General features: G+C 41.8%; 1 protein-coding gene across 1 annotated transcript; it reads left to right on the top strand.

Moving 5' to 3' along the window:
• The first annotated feature begins 5,615 nt into the window (after positions 1 to 5,615).
• LOC146611445 (ER membrane protein complex subunit 3) lies at positions 5,616 to 13,444 on the top strand. The gene is made up of 9 exons (XM_085344276.1): positions 5,616 to 5,668; positions 6,410 to 6,607; positions 7,312 to 7,369; positions 7,717 to 7,810; positions 8,956 to 9,060; positions 9,228 to 9,309; positions 9,622 to 9,701; positions 9,773 to 9,855; positions 12,684 to 13,444. Exons 2-9 carry the CDS (start codon positions 6,453 to 6,455, stop codon positions 12,807 to 12,809), a joined length of 783 nt encoding a protein of 260 aa, XP_085200402.1. The 5' UTR covers positions 5,616 to 5,668; positions 6,410 to 6,452; the 3' UTR covers positions 12,810 to 13,444.
• Positions 13,445 to 14,124: the final 680 nt, after the last annotated feature.

Genomic DNA, 14,124 nt, shown 5'->3' with positions numbered 1-14,124 from the left:
CACAGAAGTTCACATGAAATCCTTACAGTCGAACCTCATTGATTTGAAACAGAAATTCAGAAATTCCTTCACAAGTAGTGACGTAGTGACGATTTAACTCCAGAATGACGCGGGTGTAGGAGCTTAACCAGAATGCAACCGCCACCAGAGATGCAGAATATGTACGCCTATCAGGACAGGCTGACTCGGGCTGATTAACATGTCTCTGTACAAGCCTTCACCAGTCAGTCTGAACCGGACTGCAATTGTTTGGAGACAGGTGGCCTCCCATAAGGAGGTTGCAGTCCCAGTTTTAGTCCAGTGTGACGGAGTCATAGAATTAAATATAGCAACTCAGGTTAGTCTTTACTGAGGTTCAGACAAGTGGGTCAAAGGGTGTTTTTCCAATAAACTTGATACAGCCGGCCTTTGTTTTGTAACCAGACTAGTTGCCCTCTGACTGACTGCCGTCAGAAATAAATTGGATTTAAGGCGCTTCAGCACCTACGCCTGTTTTCATATGTAATGAGTAGAAAACACTGGTAACAAGGAGCAAGCTTTATTCAAATAAATAAGAACCTACTCATCCAGATGATCTCAGATTCACCTCTGCACTTACTTGGGTTCTCAGAAGTAGTTAGAAACTCTCTATTATTTTACTAAGATATAAAACAATTGAGAAAATATGATAAATGGAAAATAAGGGTTAATTTCCCACCCAGTCCAAACTGCGTTAGCGTGTGAAAAACTCGGAGGGTGAATCAACTTTAATCCCATTTGATGTGTGGCAAAATAGAGAATAAGGTGCCTTCAGACATAGTGATGGTACAGTATAAATAATAATGTTCACAAAAGACCTCCATGGAATACAAAGACAGTTCAGCGTCTAAATCAATAATATAATGATTTGTGTCCATTCAAAACAGCAAATCGAAGCCATTTACTGCATTTTTTAAAAGTCTGGCTGAAGGACTGAGCCGCTCGTCGCCTTGTTCATCCAACAAAGACACAAAGGAGCCTGAAACCTGGACCGAATTTCATTCGAAGGACTCGCTAACATCTCACAGGACTGAAGTGCAGAACATGTTTCCGTGTCACACCGAGTGAAATCTTCTTGAACAAACTCATTTTTACACATTTTTGCACTTTGAGTTCAAATCTACCATGCCAGTATTGAAGTGTATTTCCTTTCTTCCTTTAATCAGTCTCACCGGATGTCAGGGCAGGAGGCCCGTGATGGCCGGTAGAAAGTTCTTCCACCGCTTGAACGATTTTACCAGCCATTTGCATTTTTTGACTAGAAATGAAACTTTCAGTGTTGGTTGCTAGTCAGCCTCATATAAATATTTGCCAGAGTTTAACTGGTGGATGATGGGAAATTCCTCTGAATGCAAACATTAACGACATATTTTTAGTCTCCCTGTGATGACGTGAATGCACCAACTGTAGATATTAACTGTACAGTGTGTTCTATTTTCAGTGGGGCCAACAGCATCAATCTGTAACTGAGGTTCAGAATTGTTTGAATTAACAAAACGTGTGCTCTAAAAACCAAAGTTCATCTGGGTTCTTCGGGCTATTCGGGCTTCTTCGTGAGAACAGTAAAGCCCTTAGTGTGCGAGGTTTGTGGGAATACAGTCACATATTGGAATCGTTTGACGGCGTTCCTCAGGGAACCATCTTGGGTTCCCTGTTGTTTTCAATCTGAAGAACCCCTTTGACTTTTTAGAGCGTGCTACTGATATTATTATCAATATTGTTGTGTGGCAAGCTTCTACTAACATACTGTACTCCTTGGGCTGTTTTGTATTTTTAGCATTTTTAATTTTGTTATGTGCTTATAATGTGAGATTTTATTTCTTTTCTGATTTGGGCATCTTATGGAAGTATTCAATCCTTTTTATTTTAATATATTTAAAAAAAACAAACAATAATGATTTTCTGTAACTGACATACAAGTTCTTCTAATATTTTGATTATAGACTGTGATAATTACTTTGACTCAACCCACAGCATGCTCAAGCAAACACACGCCTGCACACTGAATCATCACAAAGCCTCTCTTCACTCTTTTAATGGAAACAAGCAACACCTCTGCTATCAAACAACATTGAAATTAACACTTCATGTTGAGCTGCTAAGAATTTTTGGACCGTAGGGCCATAGCATGCATCTACAATCACCTGCAGAAAGACTTTGTCTCTTTCTAAAGGCCTTACAGTGACCACGTCGACTCCAGACTAAAGCGGCAAACACCACAGAAACATCAAAACAAAGTTCTCGAGGAACACTGGATCAAACCTACCTCGTAAGGGAATACACAGCATTTCACTCAGTCTCAGTGCATGCCCAAGCACATCCTCAGTAAACATCCCATCTTAAAGCTCCATACCCCTCGTTTGCATGTTTATGAACTTCAAACCGTATTTACTTTGTGTTACGGCGCTACCATGTCGAGATTTCTTACCTTCCTACGTCCACTGTTCGGTTTAAGTTTCACTTGCATTGAACTTGACACTTGCTGCAGATAAATCATCCATCACTGGTAACATCTAACAAGGATCTAAGTCAGAGGTGTTAAATGTAAGGCCCAGGGGCCAGACCATTCCCACTGTAATTACATAAAAGAAACAGAGAAATGATTGTAAAGTTCCTGTTTTTTCACTTTCCGCTATAGAAATTTCAGTTGTTTGTTTGGGTTTGTTTTACAACAGGTCCACAGTAAAAAAAAAAAAGAAATTTTAAAAAGTGTATATATATATATATATATTTAATATATATATAAAATATATATATATATATATATATATATATATATATATATATATATATATATATATATATACTACAGGCTGATTACTGTCTATTCGCCCCATGGCAGGCATGACTGGAAACAGCCTATAATAGTTACACTGCTGGACTGCTGTGTCAAACTTCACCTGCACGTGTCAGATTAGATTTCTCTCGTGTTTGCTAGATTTTGCCTCCACTGCCTTAAACTGTGTGCTTTCTAAATTCTTTCTAAATTGCCACTTGGTCACCCAAACTGTGAGAACCCCAGATTTAGTCTTTGTGGACCAAAACAGTAACCGGTGACATATAAACGTCCTGGCTTCCTGGCGAGCCGTTGCCCACCATGTGCCAAGTGTCTGTGGGTTAGGGTTAGGCCAAAATCTGCTTCCTCGTGTTTCAAGGCCACTTTTTTTGTTAGTTCTTGGATTGCTTTGCTGCCATCGGAGGCCGTCGGTGCAACGTTTTTGTCAGGTCGCTGTCAATTCTTACACGCAAGAGATAAGAACAAAACTCACTGTGGTTGATTAGTTATCTGCAGCAGGATTCAAGTGTCTGTGAAGACATGAACTTGCAGTCTGGGAGGACACAAATCTGCTTAAACCGCGTCGGGACTCTTGTGAAAGTAATTTACAGTATATCCAGTTTAAGAACATGCAGAAAAAAAGCAGGTATGGTCCTTTAAACGCTTAAATTAGGTCTTTTTCTCCTGCCCGGGTCTGCTCTCCACTATCGGTTTGCATGTGGTATTTATTACAGTATCTGCACTGAATGAAACTGTATTATAACATGAATGTACATAGCAGCCGTTAAATGAAAATAACATTGCGAGTACTCACTTTGCTCAGTTTGTCTGTGGCTGGGTTTACATCGGGAATGGAAGGTCTGATGTTTTTTAAACACCTGGAGAAACAGATCTGGTCTGACTGCAGCAGGCAAACAGGGAACATTTTTCAAGATTCAAAGCACATCAGATCTGCTTCAAGTACAGTTAAAAAATGTTGGATGATTCTGTTCCTGTGTAAAGACAGTCTGTGTTGTGTGCATCTATACAATGGCGTTGGACGGGGGGCGTGTCCAAGCTGCTGGACCGCTTTCTGGAGAGGACATATTTCTTGTTTATAATGTAGAGCAAAGAGAGACTGGAATAGTCCTTGTAAAATTGTACGAGTAAAGTGTCAAATATGTGTCAACAGAGACGACATTATTTTAAAAATTACGTATGGAAAATTTTAGCTGTGTATATAAATATATATTACTTGTACTTTGTTTTTGAAATTGCAGAGAAATGGAAGAAGTGGAACTATTTATTGCTCTAAAGATATAAAAATCTGTTCATGTGGATGGAAACACGTGTCCTCTTTGTTTCACTGATTTCTCATTCAAGTGCTGTTTCAGCGCAGCATTACAGCAGGTGGAAATCACAATCTTCAGCAAACTTCATCATAAAACTGTAAATCTGTTGCTGCCTATATACGCAAGAAGTCACATCACATTAAGAGTCCAATCAGAAGCTGGTAAAAATAATAAAATACAGAAATTCCTACATAAATAGTGACGTAGGTGCTGTGGGACGGTGCAGAATAACATAAGTGCTCGCCAGCCTTCTATATCGGAAAATAATGAGAATGAAATTTCCTCATTGTGGGTTGTTTAGTGTCCTGTTTTTTACTCCATAAAAGAAGCATTTTAGCTCCTGTCTCCTTAAGACCAGGTGGTTGATTATACTTTTAATATTTCATAGGAACAGAGAGAAAAAGATGCATTTCAGTTTGTGGCTTTGTCAGTGTTTCTGAGCGTAATTCTTATTTATAGCTTGTAATTCTTCTTATCAAGCCAGTGACAGGAGGATCCAACCTGCGACAGTCTCCCAGGTATGGAGAGAAATTGAAGACACTAAATGTGTGGATCTACATAAGGATCTACCCCCGACATCTGCCTGCATATGGATTTGAAAACTGGTTTCCTCTCATGGTTTTACAGTTCACACATGGACAGTCCAGTTTCTTTTTGTTGTAACAACCTAACCTCCAGTCCACCCAGCATTGTGTGTATTATCATCAATATTCTCATCAGCTTTTAATGTGAAAACATAACAGCTGGTTCTCACACAGAAATTTACCAAAAAACGTGAACTGTGTGAAGCTTTTTTCAAATAACTAAATTACAGAGTCTAAATAATCTTAGCACAAAAAGTGAGGAAATTTGTGTTTGGTCAAACATTAAATCTTATACTATTGGAAAAACTCTTTATTTCCCCTTAAATGGTGACACATTTGTGGCAGAGAAGATGTGTTTTTCATGGGTGCAACCCACAAACTCAACACTGCTGCTCAACCCACACATGCACCTTCCTCACAAATATGGCGCCATTTAAGGGGAAGTAAACAGGTTTTTACATGCGGGAAGCATTGTTACAGCAAAGAAACAATCGACCGATTACAACTTTGTATCAAGCATTATGTACTGCTCAGAGAATTAAAGGAACACTTAAATCACATATCGGCTCTTGATAAATATTCAAGCGTTACAGAAATGCACTGTGTAATTTGTTGAGAACAAAAGGTTTTAACAACGCTTAGTGGAAACATCATAAAATGTTGTGTTCTCTTATTGTATTTATTTATTTTTGAGCAGTTTATATTTTTTATTCTTTCAACAACCTGCAACTTTATCTAAATATCTCAGTCTGGCCCATTTTTCCAGAATGATTCATTTCTTTAACATTTTAATGAAAATTTTAAAAAAAATGTTTTCAATTTTATGTGATTTATTGAATTAATTTTTTTAAAATTGATTTCGAAAATATAAAATAATAATCTTCCGTTTCCGGTAAACCGGAAGTTCTTCTTCTAACTCCTGCGCGTGTGCAGTTTGTTTAACAAAGTTCATAAATGTGGTGAGTTACGGTCATTTCAACATAAATTACAGATTATTTTCACGCAGTGGTGACCTGGTGGACTTATTAAACTCACCTGTGCGGCCGCAGAAGCTGTCACTTTGTACAAACGCTCATTTAAAGCTGAAGATTTAACACGAGTAACCCGCTGAGTTAGCAAGCTAGCACCTTTAGCTGTCTTTGCGTTTAGTTTACACCGGGCTAATGCTAACTGTAGCCGCTGAGCAATGAATGAGCAGAGGTCAGCGGTCAGTAACAGGTTCGTGTAGTTAGCACCTCTTAGCTCCGTTAAAGGAAACAGCAGTTATCGTGACGTTTCAGCTGCCGGTAGGTCAGCGGCGGATTTAATTCACACAATTTAATTTAGGAGTCGGAGCGATTTGTAATCATTGTCCAACAACAAGAAGGATTATTAGTGAAGTGTCGATCACGGAAGCGCGGTGATGTGCAGAAGCTTTCAGCCGCTATATCGTGCTATTGTCGGGGTAAAAATACCCTCTGCTCATTCTCTCCAGGCTCTTATTTTGAAATAAACCAGGAGAGAGCAGCTCAGCATGTGTTCACATGTGTGTCATAGTTCATGCTGATAAAATAAGAACTGTTGAGCCTTCAGATACTATGGAGAGACTTTATTTCTGCATGCTGAGGTTCAGGTTTTCATAATTTAGTAAAATGATTTAACACTGAGCATCACTTCATGTTGTACTTCCTCCTCCAAACTGTCCGGTACACCTTCCTCAGCGCCTCCCTGTCTGTCCTTGGATCGTGGGTTAAATAGAGAGCGATGGCCGGTCCGGAGCTCCTGCTGGACTCCAGCATTCGGATGTGGGTGGTCCTGCCCATCGTGTTCGTCACCTTCTTTGTTGGGGTCATCCGACACTATGTCACCCAGCTGCTCCACAGCGACAAGAAAGTCAACCTGGAGCAGGTCTCTGACAGGTGAGTCTGAGAGCACACACACACACAGAGGTTTGTTTTTTTTCTTTTTTTAGAGAACCAGCAGATTTAGTAATACAATTATATTGCAGTATCAGTCACGTAAGAGTATTATTGCGACTCGCTGAGCATCCTGATCACATATATTGGAATTTTCACCTCTTCTTCTTTTTTTCACCCCTCGGCAGTAAAAGGTTTTGGGGGTTTTGTTGTGTTGTTTTTCACAGAGGTCATGGTGAACCTGTTTCCCTTTTAGCTGGCAAATATAGCCATTACATAAGCTGCAGATCAACAATGTGTCAGGACCCAGACGCAGCTTGACCCGTGCTGCGTTCACTGGTCGAGGGAGTAACAAAGAACAGAGGGAGGGAGGGAGTCCATCGTTACCTTTTACCTCGTTTTTACGCAGTTAAGAAGCTTTGATAGAGCTGCTGTGTTTGGACTCATAAGAAAACTTAAGCTGTGTCTGTTTACAGGATCCTTTATTGTGTATTACGTCCATGTTTACTTATCAGACCAGTCGACAAGAAGAACTTCTAAAAAATGTTTGAAGTTAACACTGTTTGCCTTCAGGTGCTCAGCTCATATCTGACCTGTTATGATCCCTGACTGAGCTCTCCTCGCAGTCATGTTGTGTGTCTGAAGTGAAAGTGGCGCCCCGGGCAGCATCGTACCCTAACCGCTCCCATGTTCATGTTTCTGTTCAGCCAGGTGCTCATGCGCAGCCGCATCCTCAGAGAGAACGGAAAGTACATTCCCCGACAGGTGAGAGCCCCTTCGGTTTAAGGTAGAATTTGACCTTTATCCTAAAATATTACATATTAATACATTTACACCCTGTGCTTGAGGGCGTCAAATTTCCCCTCAGTACATCCTCCGTATTCTTTATTCTGTGGGTCCTTATTCCATGCATCATGTGTAAATCGTATTTACTTCTGATGAAGAGCAGCGGATGTTTGTCTGTCTGCAAAGTAACCACAGACTGTTCTGTTAGAAGTTACAGACATTAAAAAAATCATCCTTTAAATAATCAGCTGTGTTTAAATGTCACAGTCTGACTGTGAGTGCATGAAGTGTAAAACTCGCTGAGTGAAGTGTCTCCGCTGGTTTAGTCCTTCGCCATGAGGAAACATTACTTCAACGACGCCGAGACCGGCTTCTTCAAGAAGGCCAAGAGGAAGGTTGTCCCCAAGAACCCCATGACAGGTGTGTTTGAACACATGATCGTCCCTTCATTATAACCAGGTCTGCCTGTGTGAACTAACTGATGATCTGTTGGAGGGTGCAAATGTTTCTCTTTGGTTCTCGTCTTTAACGCGCCTCAGTTCTTTGTCTCGTGGTTTCTAAACAGACGCGAGTCCCTCAGAAATGGTTTAGCTGCTCTGTTCATGTTCAGTCTGTTAAATTCTCACTGTGATACTGCAGCCTGTGAACTCGCAGTGGACATTAAGCTCAGGATCGGGACGTCTGCATAGGGAGAAGCATTAACGAACCTCGTGCTATGGATGGATCACCTCAGACGTCTGTAGTTCGTTTACTTTGCTCTTAATCAGTTGACAAGTTTGTAAACGTGTAGCTTTTTTTCCATGTTTTGTTTTTTCCTTTAACCCAGATAAAAACTCAAACCTGTGAGAGCGTTCGCTCTGATTATTGGTCAGCTGTGTCTCAGACGGGAGCAGCAAAAGCAACAAGAAGAAGGTGCTAGTAGGGCAACATGTCGGGGCAACATGTGGAGGCTAGTTACCTCTACTGACCGATGCACACGTCCCAGAATGCAAAGCATACCTGGCTTTGAGAAGGTGTTTATTTGACTGAGACCACTTCCTCAGCACAGTTGTTTTGGTTCACACCTGAGTGACATCTCCAGTGAATAAAACAGTTTGATTTAAACGGACTGAACCCGCAGTTATGACATCACCGTCATCTGAAGTTCAGTCCGTCTTCTGCGTCTTCTTCCTGCCCTGTGTTTGTCTCCGCCCATCAGACCCTCAGCATGACCTGTGATTGAGGTCGGATTTAAGCTCATCATCCTTCATCTTCCCGTGCTGTGTGTTTAGGTCCATCGAACCACTGCAGGTCATTGTCTGTTAGCTACCTTTGCGGTCTTTGTTTACGTCCGTTTACAACAGATGTGTATTGTTTTAGGCTTCCTTCAGTCACAGTGTGGTTATAATCTTTGGATGGAAATCAGCCTCATAAGTCTCCTTTACGCACACCTGGACGTTAAACTTTATGGAAACACCTGCAGTGAGATGATGAGGGAACACACTCGTCATCTCACTGCAGCTGAAAGAATCTGGATGTTTTTATCCGTCAGTGGAGCCGTGCTCTGAGCCTGTTGTTTGTTGCAGACTCTAGCATGATGGTAGACATGATGAAGGGAAACCTGACCAACGTCCTGCCCATGATTGTGATTGGTGGATGGATCAACTGGGCTTTCTCTGGATTCGTCATTAGTGAGTTTGTCCACATCCTGATGTATGACACACACACAGTTTAGGAATGATCTGTGAGCGCTGTTAGATACCTGACACGTATGCGCATCACTACAATCACATCTGTAAACAAAGCGGCGCCCAGCAGGTCCGACTCGTCTCACTGGTTCCCGATGTTTTTTTCACAGCTAAGGTGCCGTTCCCGTTAACGCTGAGGTTCAAGCCAATGTTGCAGAGAGGGATCGACCTGCTGTCGCTGGATGCCTCATGGTAAAAACTCAACTTGAACACTGAAACGCACAAGCTGCTCAGCAGACCGTGAATGCAGCACAGCAGAGATCAGAGTGCAAACATTTACCGCTGTAATCCGCAGCGTAGAAACAGTTCAGTTCATTTTTATTCAGTTTCAAAAGCATCAAACACGACATACATCTGTCTTTTATTTACAGTCTGTTGCTTTGGCCCTGATGTGTGAATGAAATGTGATGAAAGTTTATTTGTGAGTTTCATGAAGGAGTATTTTCCTTCCAGCTTACTTCCTGACATGCAGCTTCTTTAAAGTCACGTGATTTGATGTTGCAGGGTGAGCTCGGCGTCCTGGTACTTCCTGAACGTGTTCGGGCTGAGGAGCATGTACAGCCTGATTCTGGGTCAGGATAACGGTGAGGTTTCACTTTCTCGTAAAGCTCAGCTCTGTTTCCTTTCACGGACTAACGCCAGCGTTCCCTCTCAGCTGCTGACCAGTCCCGGATCATGCAGGACCAGATGACAGGCGCTGCCATGGCGATGCCCCCTGACCCCAACAAGGCCTTCAAGGTGACATTTACACACAACTGCACAAAAATGCTGCTTTGATTGTCTGTTTCCTCTCCAAAGTGAAACATGAATTATGAAAGAATAACAGCGTTTGTTCGTGACCACACTAAACTTTGTGTGTGGGCAAAGCCTTCATCCTCCCAGTAACTCCCATTTAAAGTGAAGCCTGAGGATCAGGCTATGTCCACACTAATACGTTTTCGTTTGAAAACGCATCTTTTTCTCCCCGTTTTGGCCTCCCGTCCACACTGAGACGGCGTTTTCGGTCGAGGAAAACGCAGCGTCTTGAAAACGCTCTCCAAAGCGGATACATTTGAAAATGCCTTTTTTCACGGTGCAGTGTGGACAGCGAAAACGGAGCCTTTTCAAAAACGATGACACATTTTAGTCATGTAATGCAGTCATGTGACCAATTAAACTAAGCAGAGGGCATGTTGTTTTGTTTGCTCTCAGTTTTGACAGCCCTATTAAAGATTAATATCAGTCAGCACTAGAGCTGCCACGATTAGTCGACTATCAAAATCGTCGACGACTGATTTAATAGTCGACGCGTCGTTTGAAGCTTTGTAAGATCCTGAGAGACGCAGGAATAAGTAGCAGGATTTAAGAGTGTAATAACGGACTGAAACAGAAGATGGCAGCACTGCATGTACAAGGATGCCAGCTGCCGTTAAACCCCGAAGAAGAAGAAGCTGTGTCCCAGAATTCATAGCGCAGCCTAGAGCTGGGCGATAGAACGATAACGATATGTATCGCGATATAACTTTTACTCGATAGAGAAATTAAGCTATCGCGATAGACCTCGCCGCTCTTGTCCTCTAAAAAAAAAAATTAAAAAAAAAAAAAAAAAAAAAGGTCAGCCAATCCAAATTCAGTAGCGCAGAGCCGAACCAATCACAGCCGCAGCGTCACGTCGCGTGACTTGTTACGTACAGCACAAGTGCCAAGCCGCACGTGTGTTTGTTTGGGAAGCAGCCAGCGGGTAATGGAGGAAATGAGTGTGCCGACTAGAAAAATCAACCGAGCGTGACCGAAGAGAAAACAGATGATGGTTCCAATGCCGGAGAGATTGTCGAACGGAAGAGCCATAGAAGTTCCGTAGTTTGAAGGTATTTTGGCTATTTCAAGTCTGACAAAAAACAGAGTAGCTACACTGTAAATTGTGCCGAAAGCAAGTCTGGAAATACAATAAACTGGTGCATGCGTCACACTGTGCGCCACGTTATTGTTTCGGTGAAATGAATTTCTACAATACTGTTAATTCTACTCTCTGCAGTGTTTAAATGCTTACATATACACACAGTTACTGTCCCTCCACACATACGACTCTGTTCTGCTTCTATGCCCCAGCTTTGTTTACTTTTTCCCACCGAGGCTTCTAGACTTCTGATTGGCCAACATTTCTGCACGGTTAGGAATCTAGCGCCACCTGCTGCTTTGGCATGTTCATAGCAGCGTTTTCCTTCATTTCTGCCTTTATGTGTGGACGGGATTATTTTTTAAAACGAAAACGGAAAATCTCTGTTTTCAAAAACACCCGTGTACGTGTGGACGTAGCCTCAGTCTCTGACTGGAAGCGCTAATTCGTCATTCGGCTTTTGTCAGACTAAAGTAACTGTTAAAACTGTTTGAAAAGCTCAGCTATACAACAAGGAGAGATTGAGAATTTCCTTTTAGTTCTCAGTTTATTTGATACTGACAAAAGTTAGTCAGTTTTGTCTGTTCTTCTGTAAAACAAACTAAGATTTATTTTTAGAATTAATATTTTGTTTCTAAGTGGAATTGACAATTTAGTCTGTTTCATTTGTTCTATTTTGAAACTTAAACGCTTTAGCGGCTGCCTTTTGTGTAGTTTGCAATATTTGCCTTTATTTATCTGAAAAAGTCTCATGTTCCTTAAGTACATCTACCCTGTTGAACTTATTATGGGAAATAAATATTTAAATCAAAACAAGCTGCTGATTATTTCACATTTTACTTGTGAGCAACGGCACATTTAAATCTTACAAATATAGTTATTTGGCTTATATCGTGATAGATATCGTTATCGCCTGAAATGAAAAAAACATATCGTGATATGAAAAAATCTCATATCGCCCAGCTCTAGCGCAGCCCAGCTCAGTTTCCAACAATGGCGGCAGCTAGTTAGTTTTAATATAACTCTTATTATTCTTTCTGGGTCACAAAATAAACGTTTAACATATTTTCAGGCGAGAATGTAGCTGTGTAAACCTCAAATATCTGCTCAGTTTATCAGGACACCACATATTTTCAAAAGCGCTCCGACGTTTTCGGAGACGTCTGTTACCCACTAGCTCGTTAGCTAGGCGGGGGCAAGGCTCACTAGAGCCGTGAGAACACCGGACTCCCCGCAAATCGTTTTCAAACCCACCGCCGTCTTTCGCTACTCAGGTTAAACATGATATATGAGTCACTTAGATAACTTAAAATGTTATTGTTTGGCTTTTTTTAGTATTTTATTTGTTCCTGAGTAAATCGGTTTGGCTGAGATTAAAGTTATAGTTTTCACACAGCTGAATAAACGTCAAGCAGACAGCTGATTATCAGAAGTGTGAGATGCTGGAGAATTTACTCCGGTGTCCTGTTATATTTTAGATAGCAAGGAGTTTATTAAACTTCACCGAAACAATCTGCAGATTTCATTAAACTTTAATAAACTATCATCTTGTCTTTACTTTTTTTTTAAAAAACGTAAAATGCTGCAAAAATGTTACTACAGTAAAAATATAAAGATAAGCTCTGTTGAGACAAAGTGATCGTCACTGTGGAGTTAAATGCTGCGACTCGTGTCCCTGTTGTTGATTCAGAGCGAGTGGGAGGCGCTGGAGGTCGTGGAACATAAGTGGGCGCTGGAGAACGTGGAGGAGGAGCTGATGTCCAAAGACCTAAACTTTGGGGGCTTCTTCAGCCAGGACAAGTCTGCTGTATTCTAGGACCACGAGGACGCGCTGGAATCCCGGGGGTGTTCCTGAACCGCCCTGCTCTCCCCTCAGTCTGTCCTGAAGGCTCCGGGATAGTTTTCACAGTGCAGGATTTAAACACAGAGAATTATTTTTATGGAGCTGCCTCTGAAATCGTCTCTTTGCTGCCCCGGGCGCTTCGCTCACTCTCAGCTTTTGTACGTTTCCTGGAGTTCGAGCCGGGCTCCGGATCTTCCCTGGGTTGTTGTTAGTTTATATTTGAGAAAAATCTAAAAGAAAAGATTTTATTTGTACTTGAGATTTTACTTTGAAATGATGTTTGTGTCGTGGGTGTTTAAGTTACACATTTTTACATCTAAATTCAGCGATTCAAGTCCAAATCCATTACACAGGAAGTAGTGACTTAGGACACAGATCGGAGCTTTAAAATCCTCCACACCGGCAGGCTGAGCACCTGCTGAGATCTGAAACGTTTCTCCGGAGCAACGCTGGAAACCGAAGCATCGTTTTTAAAAAAACGGCTGGAACGTTTACAACAGGACGAAGCGGGCGAAGGCTTCATGTCGTCCCGCAGGACGTTTTGGATGTACCTCTGTATGCTGTGGTGTGACGCATGGAGTGAGTGAAATAAAGGTGCCATCACAACTAACCACATTTCTCATCCTTTCATCATTCAGCTCTTCATTCCTGAGTCTGCCGGCCTTTGTTTTTCTGCTTTTACCCGGTAAGCTGAGTCTGTTTCAGTGGTGGTGGGAACACATTCAGTGTGGCTCCACACACGGGTGGAGGAAGGTAAAAGACTGTCAGTGAAACAAAGCCTGCAAAAAGAACTGCAATTCCCCAAATGTCCACTAGAGGCTCCAGCAGTGAGTCCCTGTGTTAAAGGTTCACATGAAGCAAACATGTTGACAGTTTTTGGTGTCTGGATGTTTTGAGATCAATTTAAATTTTTAGTAAAGCTCAAATTTAGGGGCGTGGCCTATTTGAATGACAGGTGGCTGTATCTGAACGTCTGAGTCGTGCATGTCTTTGTGTTGTTTTAATAATCTGACCAATCATACGGCTGCTGTGCTGTTTACAGAAGTCTGAGCTCCAGATGTGCTGAGTGAACTTTGGGGTTTGGTGTGGTTGTTATGGAGCACTGATGAGCGTGTGTCTGTGCGCCTCGTGCTCCGTGCAGTAAGCTCGCCTTAGCTGATAACTTGGTTCTACTTCTCGTTCAGCTGTGGTCATTTTAAAAACGGATGCGTCTCCTGTACGATGTGTGAGCGCGTCCTCCTCGTCACACACGCAATTAAAGCTAAAATAACGAGACAGAAGCCAAGAG

The sequence above is a fragment of the Diplotaxodon limnothrissa genome, linkage group LG20 (assembly GCF_057381915.1).
Source record: "Diplotaxodon limnothrissa isolate DT_005_m linkage group LG20, D_limnothrissa_male_GT1.1, whole genome shotgun sequence".
Lineage (NCBI taxonomy): Eukaryota > Metazoa > Chordata > Actinopteri > Cichliformes > Cichlidae > Diplotaxodon > Diplotaxodon limnothrissa.
The sequence above is the reverse complement of the archived record's forward strand: the minus strand, read 5'-3'. Positions and strand labels throughout refer to the sequence as shown.